We start from the raw sequence: 21,527 nt of genomic DNA on the forward strand, positions 1-21,527 counted from the left end.
ACTTCTAAACTCCAGGGATCTACATGGGATGTCATGGGTGGCTGGTAGGAGCTAACATTTGGCAGAGCCCCATCTAATAGCTAAAGGAAAGGTGTAGAAACTCTGTGATATTGTGATATATAATAAGAAATATATACTTGGTTTTTAATCCTATGTCTGGTATAGAACTCCTAAAACTTTTGTAAATTCTTAAGCAGTGAGAGTATCTTTTTCTTTTTACAATATTTCTTCTGTTGTTCTCCGTACCTGAAATAGTTTCAGAGCAATCAGTGGAAGGAGAATCTTATGTTATTCATAACAAGCCCTTTTCAACTACACTTGTGTTAATGTTTTTTTTAAATTTATTTGTTTGTTTTTTTCATTTTTCTGAAGCTGGAAATGGGGAGGCAGTCAGACAGACTCCCGCATGCGCCCAACCGGGATCCACCCAGCATGCCCACCAGGGGACAATGCTTTGCCCCTCTGGGGTGTCGCTCTGTTGCATCCAGAGCCATTCTAGCGCCTGAGGCAGAGGCCACAGATCCATCCCCAGCGCCCGAGCTATCTTTGCTCCAATGGAGCCTCGCTGCAGGAGGGGAAGAGAGAGACAGAGAGGAAGGAGAGGGGGAGGGGTGGAGAAGCAAATGGGCGCCTCTCCTGTGTGCCCTGGCCGGGAATCGAACCCGGGACTCCTGCACGCCAGGCCGACGCTCTACCGCTGAGCCAACCGGCCAGTCCACAAGTGTGGACTTGTGTTAAGATGATTTTTTAAAGCCCCCACATAACCACCAGATGAGGGCTGGTTACCAGGGGATTCAACCTTGTGATTAGAACAGGATATTTCAACTGCTGGTATAAGGACCCGTCTGCCACAAATTTTGTGTTTGTTCATGGAAGAGTTAACTACCTTGATGCTGTATGAAAATAACAGACCCAATGGTCTTAGTCAAATTTGCTTATGTTCAGGGTGACTGATGCCTTAGTGGTCCCCAAAATAATTCTATTTTCACTGATGTCCAAGTGTAAAAAGGTTGAAAAACCACTGGGTTAGAGGGTTGTTAGCCCTACCACCCAACCTCAGAAAAGGGAAGAAGGGAAGGAAGTTGAATTAGTCACCAATGGTCAGTAATTTAATCAACCAAGCCTATATTTTAAAGCCTCTGAGAAAGCCTAACAGAATATGAAGCATTTCTGGATTGGTGAACACATGGGTGTGCTGAAAGGCCCCACATCCATTCCTGCATACCTTACTCTATGCATCTCTTCCATTTGGCTGCTCATGAATTCTATCCTTTTATGACAAACTGGTGACCTAGTAAGTAAACAATTTTCTTGAATTCTGTGATGTTCTAGCAAATTATCAAATCCAAAGAGAGGGTGGTGGGAATGTTCCATTTAGAGCCCATAAGTCAGAAGCAAAAGCAATAACCTGGATTTGTGATTGGCATGTGAAGTAGTGAGCAGTCTTATAAGACTGAACTCGTAACTTATGGAATCTGACACTAACTTCAGGTAGACAGTGTCAGAATTGGATTGAATGGTAGGACACCCACTTGATGTCTGCAGAGAATAGTTTGGTTTGGAAAAAACTTACATGTCGATATATTCCAGAAGTGAAAGCATGTAAAGAAAAAGTGTTTGTTTAGCTCCAAACTTACTTTTAAAAGAAAAATTTTCTGGGTCTTACTATTATCTCTTCCTTGGATAGCCTTGACCAAATTCTTTGTTTAAAATAAAATACCAGTCATCTATTGACAGGCTTTTTGGTTGTTTCTGGATAAAGAAGATGTGGCACATATACACTATGGAATACTACTCAGCCATAAGAAATGATGACATCGGAACATTTACAGCAAAATGATGGGATCTTGATAACATGATACGAAGCGAAATAAGTAAATCAGAAAAAACCAGGAACTGCATTATTCCATACGTAGGTGGGACATAAAAGTGAAACTAAGAGACATTGATAAGAGTGTGGTGGTTACAGGGGGGAGGGGGGAATGGGAGAGGGAAAGGGGGAGGGGGAGGGGCACAAAGAAAACTAGATAGAAGGTGACAGAGGACAATCTGACTTTGGGTGATGGGTATGCAACATAATTGAACGACAAGATAACCTAGACTTGTTATCTTTGAATATATGTATCCTGATTTATTGATGTCACCCCATTAAAAAAATGAAATTATTATAAAAATAAAATAAAATACCATTATTTTCTTTAAAGAAACACCATTATTCATCCAGCTGAACTGTTATTCCCTCTATGAAGTCTTGTCATGAACCAAAGGCTGAGTTCATTGCTCTCTCCTCTCCTTTCTTGCCACTTAGGTCTTTGGCACGTAACTTATATAGTTACGGTAATGGATACCCCTTGTTTATCTTGCTATCTTACAGTAGAATTCCTTTTCCTTTTTTTTTTTTTGAGTGAAAGAGAAAGTGAAACAGAGAGAGAGAGAAGGACAGATAGAAACAGACAGACAGGAAGGGATAGAGATAAGAAGCATCAATTCTTCATTGCATCGCCTTAGTTATTCATTGATTGTTCTCTCATATGTGCCTTAAACAGGGAGGCTCCAGCTAAGCCAGTGACCCCTTGCTCAAACCACTGACCTTTGGGCTCAAGCTGGTGAGCTCATGCTCAAGTTGGATAAGCCCACACTCATGTGGGTGACCTTAGTGTTTCAAACCAATGTCCTCTGCATCCCAGGCTGACACTCTATCCACTGTGTCACTGCCTGGGCAGGCCAGAGTTCTTTTAAGAAGAGAAGAAATCTTGTCATCTAAATACTCTTACCGGCACCAACACAACACTGGTTTTTAATACAGTAAATCTTTCTTGAATAGTTAATTGAGTGAATAAAAAGCTACCATCTCACTGTAATAAAGTTTATCAGCACTGATTATTTGCATTACATAAAGTACCCATAATACTACACTTTCAATGTTCCATTGACTGAATTGCCTCATTTTTCCTTTTCAAAGCAACTATTTACAGGAAATGATGAGTTCTGAATATATACATATGTGTGCATGTGTGTGTTTATAAATACATATGACAAAAATAACAAAAATAAATGTATTTAGTGCTAACTATATACAAAGCAGTGTGATTTATACATAGAATAATTCATAATCAGAGTAAATTCCTTATGTAAAATAAAGTTTCTTTTATAAATATTTGCTTAAAATGAATAGGATAAAACCATTATTTCTAGGAGTCACAGGCTTCTATTACACAAAATAAAATGACTGAACATACTGTTAACTTCACTAATCTTGTCATAGAAGCAATCTTCTGGAGGTGACAATCATCTTCTGATTAGAATTGTTTCTAATTTATATGCGCAGAATAGCAAAATGATTTGAAAATTAGCCTGAGGTGTCAGCCTTGACAAACATGATCTATGGGGAAAAAAACACCAGCAACTCTCATATCAGTTCTGCCAATGTCCCCTTAGTGACAAATTCCACTGATCTATTTTCACTGAAGGTGTGTGATCTGAAGAATTCTTGCATCTGTTCTGTTACAGAGTGTAGAGAAAACACAAAATATTTTGGTATTAGAACATAAAGATATATAAAAACATAAGATTTCAAACTAGACAGACATTTACTACATGATTTTCCAACCATAAGAAACTCTGGAAAATTACTTAACTTCCCTGAGCCTTGATTTTCTCATCTTTAAAAGAGGGATAATACATCCAACTTCATAAAATGGTTATGAAGATTAAATAAGATAATAGACACATATAACCTGGTATAGAGTCACTCCATAAATGGTAGTTTTCATTTGCTTTTCTTTTTCCTGACCTCTTGGTTGACAGGAAAAAATCTGGAAATCCAAGTAAAATTCTACAGGTTGATGCCTAATGCAGAAACACAAGCTTAATTTCATCGCAGTATGCAAAAGAGTCTCCTCATTTTTATTATTTATCAGTATAATAGAAACACTATGCAAATAATGTAAATGCATAGTCTCATGCTTATTTTGTTTATTTTTTAGAGGTTGCAAACTAGCCAAGGAATATATAATGTGTAGGTAAATTATGTTACATTCAAGTTTTACTAAATTCAAATTACTATGTTTTTATTTTTATAACAAAATAGTAACTTGTTACAAATGAGGGTTTTAAATTTTATAAAAATTTGATTCTTTTGGATATTTTAGGGAGTTATAGCTCTGAGTTATTAGTTACCTTCTCCCTCCCTTCCTTCCTCTATCCCTTATTTTGTTGCAATTTTTCCAAACCCAGCTGTTCCTTCAGTGAGCTTTTCTACAGTAAAAAGCATACTGTAAGGACTTTCATAGATGCCTAGAAAGGAATTAATGCCTGTTTGGGTATCTATGTGACCAACCTGACTAAGCTTTTACAAGCTGACAGATGGATGTCTTAGACAGGTAGATATATTTGCACATAAGGTTTTAAGTGCTAAGGAAAAAAAGTGTCACATATGATGCTAATGAATTCTGATAATAAGATTCTTGTCGAAGGAGGACTATGGACACTGCCCCTTTTGGCAGCTTCCTGTGGAGTGAAGTGGAATAGAAACAATATGCTTACAGATGTTGATATGCCTGTTGCCTTGGCAACCTCAGTTCCTGTCTTTGTGGCGGCTCCAGGAATGTAGCATCTGGCACGTTCCCCATCTGTTATCCTAATGGCAGCATCTGCCTCTACCTTTTCTTCTGTGCACATAGCTTGAGCTCCTTGTCTTCTGCCCACCCTCTGTTCTCACTCTCTGATTGCAACATCTGCCACTATTTGTTCTTATTTTATGTACACAACTGCAGATGCCATGGGATATCAGCTAAGTTTAGTGGCTATTGCATTTAAATATTCATTTACCTGTGAAAAACTGTTTCGCTGAAAATGTTTTCTTTAGTCAGACTTTCAGTTCCTGATATTTGGATGATTTCCTTGGCAACTTCAAATTTGCCATTGTAGCATGCCCTAGAGTTAAAGGACATGTTTTGATAATAGTGAAAATGGTGCATACCACATACTTGGAGGGCCTATAGAACTATACATAATACTCACAGGTGCAAAGGGGTGTCTCCATAGATGTTAACAATGTGCGGCTGAACTCCTAAATCACTCTGGAGCAGGAACTTCACTACATCATGGTGTCCAAAGCGAGAGCAGAAATGGAGGGGGACATGGTCTTCATTGTCCTGAGCATTCACTGTCATCAATGAGAAAGAAAAAGGTATGTTATCTGTAATCTTCTGTGTCATGGGTAGTATCAAGGATTTTTCTAAGTGCCTGAGGGACTTCTACAAGTTGCCAATTAATGATAATAATAAAGGAAATTAAGTGCAACCAATTTAAAAAGTTATAATTATATTCTACTGCCTATTACCACAGTAAACAGGCTTTCTTCTAGGTCCCATAAATTCTACAAAATTCATCTAATCAAATCTACCCTGCACAATGCAATAATAGCTCAGGAAACTAATAAGCACCTAAAAGGTACTCACGGCCTTAATTCCACAAGTATCTCCTTTCAAATTGATTTTCCCTCTCTAGAGATGTTAAAAATTACAGATTCTGGGCAGAGCACCATTTCCCAGAGCTATAGGGGGCGTGGCTAGCTCTCTGTATATTTATGACACTGTTTAAGAGGTTCTGATGTACCTTTAACTGAGAATTGTCATGCTATGGTATACAAAGCATGATATAATAAAAAACAATGAACTTTAGAATGAGGAAGACTTCAACGATCCTGTTATCATAGACAGTTATCACTTGTTCATTCAGTAGTGGGTATTTTTCCTTCTCTTTGGTCCACCCAGCCTTCTAACCTAGTCTGACTTTTGGGGAATTCCCTATCCACAAATCTGCTTAGAGGCCAAGACCATGTTCTATCATAGAAACTGAAAATATTTTCAAGTTTTTTTTGCAGCTAGGGAACAGGATTGGCAGAAGCTGACCATATGTCCTGGTTTAGGCCTGTTAGCCTAGCACAACATTTAAGAGTGACCCTTTCACTCTCACTAGGATCCTGGTTTGGATAGTTATCTATAGGTTCCTCCAACCAACACATTATATCAGACTCTGGCACTGGAGTTAGTGACAGAAAACAGCAAAGCCTTATCTATCTGGGCACTGTAGCAGTGTTGGTATAGCTCCAACAATTTCCAGCAGCAGGGATCCAGCCACAGACTCAGTGCCCCAGAGTTGCTGTCAGAATCACAAGTGCTGCTGTATGCCGACCAGGGCAGGCAGTGCACCTTCATAGGGCTAGTTCTGGAGTGTGATTTTGGATATCCTTCTTCACTGTGAGGATTCCAAGCCTGGCTTTCCAACCCTGTCTTGGGAAGATTCTGAACACTGCTTGATAACTTTTGTTATATTCTTTTTATAAATTAGCCAAGACTTAGTTTCATTGCAAATGGGAACACCAATACTCATTCTTCAGCAAGTATTAGATGATCTCTATGCACCAGCACTGTGCTAGGTATTGGAGCTATTGATTTCTTATCAGTTACAATAGATATAAGAACACTATTGTTGCAGGGATGCTGAAAGGACTAATGGAGAGCATAATTGGAAGGCTTCTAACATGATGCCTAACACATATTAGACACAATAAAAATGTCTACTCTTTCATTTTACTAATTTGCCTTCTAGAAATTTTTAAAGTGCTAAGACCAAGAAGTTTTCAATGCATAGAGTCTATATCCTCATATAACTTAACAAGCTAGTTGGATAGTCGAGAATTTCAAAATTAAAGTAATAACTGAACACCAAGCTGCTAAATTCTGACTTGTTTTAATATAATTTTCAAAACTAAAATAACTGAATCAACTGGTTTATAGACACTTTTTAAAAATTATTTGACTACTTTGGATACCTTTGCAGGGTCCTTTATTTAATACAGAAAATAATAGCCCTTAACAAACCCTAGTAATCCATATATACATACATACATACATATATATATACATACATACATATATACATATATACACACACACATATATATCCATACAACCAAAAGAATTTGAAAAAAAAATTAATGGTAAAGGATAGGAAGGGAAAAAAAGGAAGATAGTAATTAATTTAAAAAATGCGTAAGTAACGCTCTGGCCAGTTGGCTCAGCAGTAGAGTGTTGGCCCAGCCTGTGGAAGTCCCAGGTTCAATTCCCGGCCACGGCACACAGGAGAAATGCCCATCTGCTTCTCTACTCTTCCCCCTTTCTTTTCTTTCTATTTCTCTTTTCCCCTCCCGCAGCCAAGGCTCCATTGGAGCAAAGTTGGCCTGGGTGCTGAGAATGGCTCCATGGCCTCCGTCTCAGACTCTAGAATGGCTCCGATTGCAGTACCCCAGAGGGGCCGAGCATCGCCCCCAGGTGGGCTAGCCAGGTGGATCCCAGTGGAGCACATGTGGGAGTCTCTGTCTGTCTGACTTTCCTCCACCCCCATCCCCGTCCCCACCCCCATTTCTAACCTAGGAAAATTAAAAAATAAAAAAAATGTGTAAGTAGTCTATTACTTTTGTATAATCATCATTTAACATCAAATAAACACTGATTTAGACCTTGTAGTTGCTATATTTTTAGATAATGATTCTTATTTTATGTTTCTGCAAGATCTTAAGTCACAAGGAAATAAAATCTTTAACAAAGTCACTGAACTCCTCCTTTCAAGGCTGTTACTAAAAATAAATCTTTGAATCTTTTCTATTAATGAATCTCTCAGATAGACAGCCTTTCTTCAGAAAATTGTTTCTGGTTGTTTTTATTACCTTTCTTTTTATAATATTTATCTTTTGTTCATACTCTGTTGGAATCCAGGGAAAGTCAATACTGTGAGTCTATGAAGTCCAGAGCAACTGGGGGTCATATAAGAGTTCTCGAGGTCCAGAAAGGACATTTTAAAGAGAGTGCAGCACATCTTCCATTAAATCAGAATTTGCCTTTGGCCCTCTGTGGCCCCACCCAACATTATTCTTCTACAGTTGAATTGATAAACTTCAAAGTTGATTATCTACTTAGTGAATTACTTGCGGTGGCCTAGATATTCTTTCCATCAAGGAAGATATAAATGGCAATAAAAGAAACAAGTCCAAGAGATCGAGATCAGCCAGAGTTTATGTGTATACACTTATATTTATGCTCCAGTCATTGTATTGTACTTAGTTTCATCTTAGACCAATATGAAAAGACAAAAAATGTACATATTATTATATCTTATCTTAGGAAAATTGGATGTATAAGTTATATTTTATTTGTTCTAACTTAACATCTTGTTGAAATATTGAAATAAAGTAGAATTTCAAGCAAAGCAATACATGATAATCATTATTAGTAAAATATTTAGTGCCTATTTCTCTTTTTTGAAGATAGTAAATCTTCACAATGCCTTAAAAAAAAAGATTACTGACTGCTTATATCTATTTATTGATAGTAAAGATAAAACAAAAAAAATTCATATTAACCCAACAATGTCAACACTTACCATTAGCTCTCTAAAGCAACTCCCAAATGTGTCTTAAATTTTCTATAATAAATCTGTGTAATAATTATAAAAAAAGAATTTATTATTTTAATTCAATTTAATTGGGGTGATACTATTTAACATAATTATACAGGTTTTAGGTGTCCAATTCTGCAACATCTCTGTGCACCGTATTGTGTTTTCCCCTCAAATCAAGTCTTCATCCGTCACCATTTAACCCCACCTGTACCCTTCTCCCCCTACCGGCAATCACCACACTATTGTCCTGTTCATGAGGTTTGGGGGTTTCTTTGTCCTTTTTTGCTTTATTCTTCCTCCCAATAGCTGGCAGCCTGTTTCTATCTATGAGCCTGCCTCTATTTTGTCTGTTAGTTCATTTTGTTCATTAGATTCCACATAAGAATAAAATCATATGGTACTTGTCAGTTATAATAGGCTTATTTCACTTAACATAATGATTTCCAGGTTCATCCATGCTGTCTCAAAAGGTAAGATTTTCTTCTTTTTTACAGCCATGTAATAGTCCATTGTGCAATTGTACTACAATTTTATTATCCACTCATCTACTGGTAGGCACTTGGGCTGCCTATAGGTATCTCTCATTCTGAGGTGGTCTCTTATATGGGTCTTGGTTTCTTATCCATTCAGCTCTTTATTTCTTTTGACTGGAGCATTTAAGTCATTTACTTTTAGAGTAATTATTGATAGGTATGAATTTAATGCTATTTTATTCTTTAAACTATGCTCCTCTGTGTTTTCTTCCTCCTTCTCTACTTCTTCTCATTTTCCTTCTTTATTTTTATTTTTTTTTACCAAGCAGGCCTTGTAACTTGTTTGCTGGTAATAATTCCTTTAGTTTTTTCTTGTCTAGGAAGCATTTTTTTTCCTTCTTCAATTTTTTTTTTAATTTTTTTTTCCTTTTTGTGGCAGAGACAGAGAGTCAGAGAGAGGGACAGATAGGGACAGACAGACAGTAAGGGAGAGAGATGAAAAGCATCAATTCTTCCTTGTGGTTCCTTAGTTCATTGATTGATTTCTCATATATGCCTTGACTGGGAGGTTACAGCAGACTGCACTCAGCCAGCGACCTTGGGCTCAAACTGGTGAGCTTTGCTCAAACCCAATGAGCTTGCACTCAAGCTGGCGACCTCGGGGTCTCGAACCTGGGTCCTCCGTGTCCCAGTCTGACACTCTATCCACTGCGCCACCTCCTGGTCAGGCTCTTTCTTCAATCTTAAATGTTATCCTTGCTGGGTGAAGTAATCTTGGTGTAAGTCCTTGCTTTTCTTCACTTTGAATACCTCATTCCATTCCCTTCTGGCCTGTAATGTTTCTGTTGATAAATCTGTGTACAGTCTTATAAGAGCTCCCTTGAGTGACGTCACGGAAATGGCGCCGTGAGCAGCGCGTCCGACAGATCTCCCCAAAATCACAACAAATTTATCAACTAGAAACAGAAAAATTTATCCTCGGAGCATTCCGGAGTTCCACACAAACTGAAAGCGAAAGGACTGTTATCACTTGAATCTGAGAGACGAGGGTGTGGAGGAAGCTAACTACCGTAGGGATGTTCATTCAAGCCACGGAGGGAGTGCGCCTGTGGTGAGTCGGCCCACACTCGGGAGCGGCGAGCAGCCACTGGCATGCGCCCGGTCCGGTTGCAGAGTGAGCATCGCTAACGTTCCCAGCTGCCCGCGCACTGCGAGTGAGAGTCCCCAGCCACCGGTGCCCGGAGCACCCCATTCGCGCGCATGCCCTGGGCATCCCATGCGCCCAGGGCGCCCTACTGGCCCGCACACCCAGGGTGCCCCATTATCCTGCGCCCGGTGTGCCCCAGCTGCCAGCGGCGGGGCGAGCGGGAGAGGCACCAGGGTGGTCTTCCCTACTTGGGAGATTCTCTCCGTGGGCGGGGCACCTCACCCAGCCATTCAAGCTAACAATCAAGCGTTGGGGGGGGGGCGCGTAGGCAGCCTGAAATACCTTCGGAAGCACAGCTGCGGACCCAATCACTGAAATTAGCTTAACCCATGAAATCTGCGCACCCACGGGGCTCTAATTGATAAGATCTCTGTCAGTTCAGCGATCCAAGACAAGAGGCGTGATATTTTTTAGTGCCTCTCGCTAAAGGGGCGGGGGCAACTTCTGATTGATAGAGCCTCCATATTCAGGGATAAATGCTAACAAGAAGGACTTGGCAGATAATAAGATCTATACTACACTAGTCGCAAGCAGAGACTAGTGCCTCTTCTTCCCAGCCAAAACAGGCTACAAAGTGTGGAAAGCCTGTGTTGAGTGGTCCAACTGAATGCTAGGCGCTGAACAGTCACCTTGACAACAATTGACTCCCACCCCCGCCTGATTACACTGGAGGCTCTGACTGCCAGAGCATTTCCCAAAACCCTGCGCTGAGTGGGGATAGAGTGGGGATTTCCTAGCTCTTTGAGCCTCTTACTCCCCAGGCAGAAGCAGTAGCAGCCTTATAGCTGGATCACCAGGCTGCTAATTCAGGAAGGGGGGACTAGGAGAGAGACTCCAGGAAAGCAAACTCTCTCATCGTTGGACCCTGCAAACGCCAACAAGCCTTGACTACCAGCAAGACTAAAGCCAATTATATGACATTGCCATAGAATCCCATCAACTGCAAATCCCTACCTAAGTGTGACACAGGGGCAGAGCCTGGGGTACAGAGTCACTGACCAGGAAGAGGGAGAGAAAACAAAAAAAGAAGTTAACCTCTCAAAATCAAGAAAAATCCACAGACTTTACAACTTGTTCCACTAATTTTTTTTGTTGTTGTTGTTTGTTTCTTCTATCTTATTGCCTTTATTATTATTATTTCTATTTCCTTCACCTCGGTCCTTTTATTCTCTGCCCATCTTATGCTTCCCTTTTCTTGAACTACACTACCCATGAGTGTTACATTTTATTTCTTTTCTTCATCCTCACCCTCCTTTAAGGTTATACTCCAAAACACTTAACTCTCACTCTCTCCTGTTTTGTTTTTTTTTTGTTTTGCTTTATTTTGTTTTTTTCTCTTCCTTTATTTTCTTCCTTCATTTTTCTCTTTTTCTTATTTTTTCCTTTCTTTTCGTTTTTTCTTTTCTCCTTTTACTTTTCCTCCCATTTAATCCTCAATCACGAACAAATTAGATAATTTGGGACTCAAGGTTTTTTTTTGGTTTTATTTTTCTTTTTCGCTTTTGTTTTTGTTTTGTTTTTGTTTGTTTGTTTATTTTTGTGGCTTTTTGGGTACTTTTTACATTGCTTTTTAACTCACTAGCATTCCTCCCAACCCAAGGTCTCCATTGTATTTAGCCTTCGCTCCACTTAATACAACAGATTTTTACTTATTATTTTTATTTTTTTCTTCTTTATTATTCTTTTTTTTTCTCCTTTTTTCTGGTTCCCTCTTATCTCTCTCATTATATCTTTTAGTCGACCATCACTTACAAGCAAATCATCTTATGCTTGTCTAAGATTTTCTTCTTCTTTTTTTTTTTTTTGCATTTAGTAGGTCCCTACTCCCTTTTTTTGCCCCTTGCACTCTTCACCCCAAATCCGGCCCTCCATTATAGAAAGTTTTTGTTCCATTTAGCATAATATAATTACAGGTCATCATGATATTTCCCTGAGGAGGGGAGAGGAGGGAAAGAGAAGAAAGAAAAAAGGGGGAAATAATAAATTATTACTGTTTTTTTTGTGGGGTGTTTTACCTTCTTTTTTTTTTTTACTTTTTACTCTTTATTAATTCTAATTAGTGCTATCAACAAGAACACCCTCAGATGCCAATAAGAAAGAGGAAATCGAATATTATGGATACAAAAGAAAGAGAGGTAACACAAATAGATGTGGAAAAATCTATGGAGAAAAGACTTAACATATTGGAAGCCTTGGAGCTAAATGACATAGAATTTAAAATAGAAATCTTAAAAATACTCAGATATACAAGAAAACACAGAAAGGCAATATAGGGAGATCAGAAAACAACTCAATGAACACAAAGAATATATTACCAAGGAAATTGAAACTATAAAAACAAATCAAACAGAAATGAAAAACTCAATTCACGAGCTGAAAAACGAGGTAACAAGCTTAGCTAACAGAACAGCCCAGATTGAAGATAGGATTAGTGAAATAGAAGACAAACAACTTGAGGCACAACAGAGAGAAGAAGAAAGAGACTCAAAAATAATAAAAAACGAGAAAGCCCTACAGCAATTGTCTGACTCCATCAGAAAGAATAACATAAGAATAATAGGTATATCAGAAGAAGAAGAGAAAGAAAATGGAATGGAGAATAGACTCAAACAAATAATAGACGAGAACTTCCCAAGCCTGTGGAAAGAACTAAAGCCTCAAATTCAAGAAGCAAACAGAACACCGAGTTTTCTTAACCCCAACAAACCCACTCCAAGGCACATCATAATAAAGATGACACAAACCAATGACAAAGAAAAAATCCTCAAGGCAGCCAAGGAAAAGAAGAGTACAACATATAAAGGAAGGCCTATTAGATTATCATCAGATTTCTCAGCAGAAACTCTACAAGCTAGAAGAGAGTGGACCCCAATATTTAAAGCCCTGAAAGAGAGGAACTTTCAGCCAAGAATACTATACCCATCAAAGCTATCCTTCAAGTATGAAGGAGATATAAAAACATTCACAAATACAGAAAAGATGAAAGAATTTATCAGCAGAAAGCCCCCACTCCAGGAAATACTAAAGGGGGTTTTCCAACCAGATTCAAAGAACAAAAGAAAACAACACCACAAGTAACAGCTCCACCAAGAACACAATAAAACCAAACTTAAACTGTGACAACAAAGGAAAAAAAGGGGGGAGAGGATGGAGATTAACAGTAGCAAAGGACGATGAAGTGCAGAAATACTCATAAGATAGAGTACTACAATGAATATGGTAGGTACCCTTTTCATTACTTAATGGTAACCACCCTTGAAAAAACCACCACAAAAACACTTGACTTAAAAAAGGTAGCAACAGAGGAAAGAAGTATGGAACACAAACAAACAAAAACAAATGATAGAAAAACAAAAGAGAAGAATCAAACAAGATACAAAACTAACAGAAAGCAATTTATAAAATGGCAGTAGGGAACATACAAGTGTCAATAATTACACTAAATGTAAATGGATTAAACTTACCAATAAAAAGACACAGAGTAGCAAAATGGATTAAAAAAGAAAATCCAACTATTTGCTGCCTACAAGAAACACATCTAAGCAACAAGGATAAAAACAAATTCAAAGTGAAAGGCTGGAAAACAATACTCCAAGCAAACAACACCCCAAAAAAAGCAGGTGTAGCAATACTCATATCTGATAATGCTGACTATAAGACAGAAAAAGTACTCAGAGACAAAAATGGTCATTTCATAATGATTAAGGGGAAGTTGAATCAAGAAGACATAACAATCTTTAATATATATGCACCAAACCAAGGAGCACCAAAATATATAAGACAGCTACTTATTGACCTTAAAACAAAAACTAACAAAAATACAATCATACTTGGAGACCTCAATACACCGCTGACGGCTCTAGATCAGGCATCCAAATAGAGAATCAATAAAGATATAGTGGCCTTAAACGAAATACTAGAACACCTGGATATGATAGACATCTACAGGACACTTCATCCCAAAGCGACAGAGTATACATTTTTCTCTAGTGTACATGGAACATTCTCAAGAATTGACCATATGTTGGGTCACAAGACAATATCAGCAAATTTAGAAAAATTGAAATTGTACCAAGCATATTTTCTGATCATAAAGCCTTGAAACTAGAATACAACTGCAAAAAAGAGGGGGAAAAACCCACAAAAATGTGGAAACTAAACAACATACTTCTAAAAAATGAATAGGTCAAAGAAATAAGCGCAGAGATCAAAAGATATATACAGACAAATGAAAATGAAAATACGACATATCAGAATTTCTGGGATGCAGCAAAAGCAGTAATAAGAGGAAAGTTCATATCACTGCAGGCCTATATGAACAAACAAGAGAGAGCCGAAGTAAACCACTTAACTTCACACCTTAAGGAACTAGAAAAAGAAGAACAAAGACAACCCAAAACCAGCCGAAGAAAGGAGATAATAAAAATCAGAGCAGAAGTAAATGAAATAGAGAACAGAAAAACTATAGAAAAAATCAATAAAACAAGGAGCTGGTTCTTTGAAAAGATCAACAAAATTGACAAACCCTTGGCAAGACTCACCAAGGAAAAAAGGCACAGGACTCAAATAAATAAAATCCAAAATGAAAGAGGAGAGATCGCCACAGACATCATAGATATACAAAGAATTATTGTAGAATACTATGAAAAATTATATGCCACCAAATACAACAATCTAGAAGAAATGGATAAATTCCTAGAACAATACAACCTTCCTAGCCTGAGTCATGAAGAAGCAGAAAGCCTAAACAGACCAATCAGCAGGGAGGAAATAGAAAAAACTATTAAAAACCTCCCCAAAAATAAAAGTCCAGGCCCAGACTGTTATACTAGTGAATTCTATCAAACATTCAAAGAAGACTTGGTTCCTATTCTACTCAAAGTCTTCCAAAAAATTGTAGAAGAAGCAATACTTCCAAACACATTTTATGAGGCCAACATAACCCTCATACCAAAACCTGGCAAGGATGGCACAAAGAAAGAAAACTACAGACTAATATCTCTAATGAATACAGATGCTAAAATACTAAACAAAATACTGGCAAACCGAATACAGCAACATATTAAAAAAATAATACATCATGATCAAGTGGGATTCATCCCAGAATCTCAAGGATGGTTCAACATACGCAAAACGGTTAACGTAATACACCATATCAACAAAACAAAGAACAAAAACCACATGATCTTATCAATAGATGCAGAAAAGGCTTGTGATAAAATACAACACAATTTTATGTTTAAGACTCTCAACAAAATGGGAATAGAAGGAAAATATCTCAACATGATAAAGGCCATATATGATAAACCATCAGCCAACAACATATTAAACGGCATAAAACTGAGGACTTTCTACCTTAAATCAGGAACAAGACAGGGTTGTCCCCTCTCTCCACTCTTATTTAACGTGGTGCTAGAAGTTCTGGCCAGAGCAATCAGACAAGACAAAGAAATAAAAGGCATCCATATTGGAAAAGAAGAAGTAAAGGTATCACTTTTTGCTGATGATATGATCCTATACATCGAAAACCCCAAAGAATCCACAAAAAGACTACTAGAAACAATAAGCCAATACAGTAAGGTCGCAGGATACAAAATTAACATACAAAAGTCCATAGCCTTTCTATATGCCAACAATGAAATATTAGAAAACAAACTCAAAAAAATAATCCCCTTCACGATTGCAACAAAAAAAATAAAATACCTAGGAATAAACATAACAAAGAATGTAAAGGACCTATATAACGAAAACTACAAGGCATTATTAAGAGAAATAGAAAAAGACACAATTGATGGAAAAATATTCCTTGTTCTTGGATAGGAAGAATAAATATAATTAAAATGGCCATATTACCCAAAGCAATATATAAATTTAATCAATTCCCATCAAAATTCCTATGAGATTTTTTAAAGAAATGGAACAAAAAGTCATCAGATTTATATGGAAATATGGAACTATAAAAAACCCCGAATAGCCAAAACAATCCTAAGGAAAAAGAATGAAGCTGGGGGCATTACAATACCTGACTTTAAACTATATTATAGGGCCACAATAATCAAAACAGCATGGTATTGGCAGAAAAATAGACACTCAGACCAATGGAACAGAATAGAAAGCCCAGAAATAAAACCACATATATATGGTCAAATAATCTTTGATAAAGGGGCCAACAACACACAATGGAGAAAAGAAAGCCTCTTCAACAAATGGTGTTGGGAAAACTGGAAAGCCACATGCAAAAGAATGAAACTCGACTACAGTCTGTCCCCGTGTACTAAAATTAATTCAAAATGGATCAAAGACCTAAATATAAGACCTGAAACAATAAAGTACATAGAAGAAGACATAGGTACTAAAATCATGGACCTGAGTTTTAAAGAACATTTTATGAACTTGACTCCAATGGCAAGAGAAGTGAAGGCAAAGATAAATGAATGGGACTACATCAGAATAAAAAGTTTTTGCTCAGCAAGAGAAACTGATATCAAAATAAACAGACAGCCAACTAAATGGGAAATGATATTTTCAAACAACAGCTCAGATAAGGGCCTAATATCCAAAATTTACAAAGAACTCATAAAACTCAACAACAAACAAACAAACAATCCAATAAAAAAATGGGAAGAGGACATGAACAGACACTTCTCCCAGGAAGAGATACAAATGGCCAACAGATATATGAAAAGATGCTCAGCTTCATTAGTTATTAGAGAAATGCAAATCAAAACTACAATGAGATACCACCTCACCCCTGTTAGATTAGCTATTATCAACAAGACAGGTAATAGCAAATGTTGGAGAGGCTGCGGAGAAAAGGGAACTCTCACCCACTGTTGGTGGGACTGTACAACCATTATGGAGGAAAGTATGGTGGTTCCTCAAAAAACTGAAAATAGAACTACCTTATGACCCAGAAATCCCTCTACTGGGTATATACCCCAAAACCTCAGAAACATTGATACGTAAAGACACATGTAGCCCCATGTTCATTGCAGCACTGTTCACAGTGGCCAAGACATGGAAACAACCAAAAAGCCCTTCAATAGAAGACTGGATAAAGAAGATGTGGCACATATACACTATGGAATACTACTCAGCCATAAGAAATGATGACATCAGATCATTTACAGCAAAATGGTGGGATCTTGATAACATTATACGGAGTGAAATAAGTAAATCAGAAAAAAACAAGAACTACATGATTCCATACATTGGTGGAACATAAAAATGAGACTAAGAGACATGGACAAGAGTGTGGTGGTTACCAGGGTTGGGGGGAGGGAGGACATGGGAGGGAGGGAGGGAGAGAGTTAGGGGGAGGGGGAAGGGCACAGAGAACTAGATAGAGTATGGTGGAGGACAATCTGACTTTGGGCGAGGGGTATGCAACATAATTTAATGACAAAATAACCTAGACATGTTTTCTTTGAATATATGTACCCTGATTTATTCATGTCATCCCATTACCATTAATAAAAATTTATAAAAAAAAAAAAAAAAAAGAGCTCCCTTGTAGGTAACTAACTGCTTCTCACTTGCTGCTTTTTTCTCTTTGTTTTTATACTTTGGCACTTTAGTTATGATGTGTAATGGTGTGTGCCTCATTGTGTCCATATTGTGTGAAACTTTCTGTGCATCCTTGACTGTGTGTCTTTTTTCCTTCACCAGGTTAAAAAAAAAATTAGTCATTATTTTTTCAAATAGGTTCTCAATCCTTGGTTCTCACTCTTCTCCTTCTAGTACCCTAGGGTATGAATGTTGTTGTGATTCATATTTTCTCAAAGATCCCTCAAAGTATCCTCATTCTTTTTAATTTTTTTTTGATGCTCTGATTAAGTGTTTTTTTCTACCTTGTCTTCCAAATTGCTGATTCAATCCTCTTTCTTCATCCTTCCAGTGCATTCTTGTCAGATATTGTAATTTTCATTTCTGACTGGTTCCATTTTATGGATTCTGTGCCCTTTTTTATGCATGTTCTCTTTGTTGAAGTTCTCATTTTGTTCCTCGAGCATCTGTATAACCATTACTTTAAATTCGTATCTGATAAATTGCTAATCTCCATTTCAGTTTGCTCTTTTTCTGGAAATTCCTCATGTTCTTTCATTCGGGGTGCTGACCACAAGAAGCAGAATTCACCTCAGTTGTGTTTAGTGCCTGATGAGCTCTCTCTTTGGATATGCTGCTTATAAAGTTAACTGGATCCTGCTCTGATGTTCTCTGAAACTGGCCACTGGGTGGGTTGATGCTGGGCCTCTTAGGAGAAAACCTGGTGCAGTCAGTGTAAGATCCTGCTTGTGACTTGCCCTTGGTAATCTGTTTGAAACTAGAAGTAATCCACAGTTTGTCACTGCTTCTGCTGGCTTAGGTGTGTGTGGAAGGACCAAGCTACTGTACACCAAGGCTGGCTTTTACCAGCACAGGGTCTGGGGGCAGGTCAGCAATAGACCTAAGGCACCCTGAGATCTGCTGCATCTGCCTCTGTCTGCTGGCTGCTTGTTAGGCTCTGTCACTTTAAAAGCCTCAGGTGGAGTTGGGAGGGTGGGGATAGTAGATCTTCCTTGAGGGAGAGGTGCCCATTAGTTTTCAGGAAATTTGCTGGGTGTGACTGTCATCCCAAAGTCACAGGTCTCGGACTGTTATGCTTTTTTTCCTTCAATCTCATCAGGGCAGAGCCACTAGAAGTCATATGAGTGGGGTTTCTGGAGCCTAGAGATTTGGTCTGACAACAGCTAGGACAATAGTTCTACTGAATCTCCCATGAGGGGTAAGCAACAGTCACATTCTTGGGAAAATTGGGAGAATAACTCCTGTTTTAGAGTCAGACAACCGAGTAACAGTCACCCCCTGAGTCTGTCCAGACTCTTACTCCCTGGTCAAGACCACTGACTCCTCAGCAGGGCCTATTCTTTATATTCTCCACAGGAGGGGACAAGAGAGATTCCTGAGGATGGGTCAGCTGCTTTCCCCCATGCTGATGCCACGCAGAGGAGACTGTTCTGCACAAGAAAGGTGGAATCTGTGATACTGAAGAATGACTCTGCACAAGGGTCTACCACGTTTTCCTCCAGAGCTACCAACCTCACACTCTCCTCATACATTTCTAGTTCACTCAGCCCTCCTTCTGACAGATCCCAGAGTAATGGGTAAATGGCTGTGAATGAGATTTTGTGCACTGGCCCTTTAAGAGGGTGCTGGAATCTCTGCAAACTCCTGACTCTGTCTGGCAGACAGAAACCTTACTACTTTTTATAGCTGAATGCTATGAAGGTGCCTCTTTTTGGCTCTGGTGTTCCAAGCGGAGAGCCCAGCTTGGGGTTTAAACCCCACACTCCTCAGGGTTAACACCCCTGCAGCTGAGATACCCCTCTCAGCTTGGGAGCAGGACCAGCCTTTTTTTTGCATCTCTGCCCTACTATTATCTCATTGTAGTTTCTGTTGTGAATCCTTGCTTATAAGACTCCTCTTCATTTAGTCTGAAGATGGTTTTTAAAGATGATTGTGCTTAACTTTAGTTATAATTCCAGTTTGGTCCTGGGAGGTGAGTGTTAATTCACCTATTCCGCTGCCATCTTGGATCTCCCTAGGTATATTTTTTAAGTCAAATATTTCTTGTTATTGACCATGCCGTAGACATTTTTGTGACTTTATATAATATTCAGTTTCATGTTACAGAAAACTATAGAACTTAACATTCAGATAACTGCAAAGTTAAAAATTCTGAATCTTAAACATCTTGAGAACTGTATCACCATTTTATTCTCATGAAATCCAATATTTTAAACTTTTCAATCTCACTCAATAAGCATTGCATTTCTTTTTTTTCATTTCCCTAAGAAGTTTAAGGAAGAAGACTGAAGACTTAAAACATACATGGCATTCGTGTTGAACTCTCAAACATGTTGAACTGAAGAGGCCGCTTTCATAATTATATTCTGCTAATTTTGTAACCCCAATTTATTTTCATTGGTGACATTCTGTACCATGAAAACATATGGTAAATACCAGATTTCTAATTGTTTTCCTTTTGGGTCATTCATTTATTCTTCTTCCTATCTCTATTTACCACAAGCATATCATCTGGAGGCTTAACTACATTTTGGAATAAATGAATTAGCCAATAATAAATCCTTTGTAGTACTCATCAGCACAACAGATCTTCTGGTTTATTCTTTGCAATTGGTTGACATACAAAAGGCTTTTAAATATCAAGTGTGTATTAAAAAGAAAATAAAATAATGCTTAAAAATCTGAGTCATGTTGTCCCTGGATTTTTTTAAATGATTGAGTAGGAAGGAGGCTTGTAGAGCTTGTGTCAGTCAGAAAGAAAATGTTTATAATTAAATCGTATGATGCTGGTATGTAGGGGAAGTATAGGTGCAGTTACACATTTCAACGCCTTTTGTAGAAGAATCCTTTGATCCTGGAGACATGCTGATCATAAATGACACTCATTTGACACCACTGAAGTTTGAGTTATGTGGAGATGAATAAAAAGCTGAGGTTGGCATTGATAATAAAAGGAAAAAAATGAACAGTTCTTGATCCCTTGGAAGAGTGAGGTGGTTTCAAAAACACAATTATGTGTTCAGTGGCTCCTGGAGATGTACCTCTGCCTATTCTAAAGCAACAGAATCAAAGAGACTACTTAAGCAAGGTCCAAGGAACAGTGTTCCTTGCATCCTAACAACACAAGTTGTTTGCAAAAATGCTGTAAAGATGCCCAAGTTATTGCACACTGGCTCATAGAAAATGACACAATGTTTCTCAAAGTTTAAAAAATAAAATGTATATATGTATTTGTTTTTAACACGGAAACCGTAAACTGCCTTAGCCTCTCCTCCTTGTTGTCTCTGGGAAGCTTTGTGTTTGTTTTCTTTATAAGTAAATGAAAACATTGATTGGCTTTATTACCTGAATAGTAGTCTCAATTTGGGACCAGGGAACTGGAAGTTCTATAGACCTGATAACCTTATCCTTTACATGCATCATTTCTGCCGCAAAGGCCAGGAGACCTTACTGCTGGGATTTTAACCAGGTCTCTTGGGAGTCAGTGAAAGAATGTTGGATAAGCCAGGGAGAATTTATGACAAATTGTAACTCTGAGTGAATTCCAGTCAAACTAAATTTTGTGAGAAGAGAAAAATAAAGAGAAAAGAACTTTTTTTCAATACTCTACTTTTAATCAATTTTCCAAAATTTATTTTATAATTTAAAAAATACAAAGTTGCAGGAAAGTCTATTTTATTAACTGCATCTAAAATCTTTAGGTGTGTTCTAAAGCTTTTTTCTCTAATCTTATCAGACTCTATGTCTATTTCCATTACTAAAAATAAGAGTTATGTCAAATATTGAGAGGCAATAAGAATCTCTCATATATTGATGTG

At 37.9% G+C, this 21,527-nt stretch overlaps 1 protein-coding gene across 2 annotated transcripts in view; it reads right to left on the reverse strand.

Annotated features, from left to right (window-relative positions):
- TNNI3K (TNNI3 interacting kinase) overlaps window positions 1-21,527 on the reverse strand; it is a 317,917-nt gene that overhangs the window by 200,841 nt on the left and 95,549 nt on the right. For both annotated transcript variants that reach the window (XM_066268883.1, XM_066268884.1), the window contains exons 8-9: window positions 5,023-5,167; window positions 4,831-4,935 (exon numbers count right to left, since the gene is read on the reverse strand). In XM_066268883.1, coding sequence (XP_066124980.1) covers window positions 4,831-4,935; window positions 5,023-5,167 — 250 coding nt within the window. The remainder of the gene's footprint in view (window positions 1-4,830; window positions 4,936-5,022; window positions 5,168-21,527) is intronic.

This window comes from Saccopteryx bilineata, chromosome 3 (genome assembly GCF_036850765.1).
Source record: "Saccopteryx bilineata isolate mSacBil1 chromosome 3, mSacBil1_pri_phased_curated, whole genome shotgun sequence".
In the NCBI taxonomy this organism is placed as follows: domain Eukaryota; kingdom Metazoa; phylum Chordata; class Mammalia; order Chiroptera; family Emballonuridae; genus Saccopteryx; species Saccopteryx bilineata.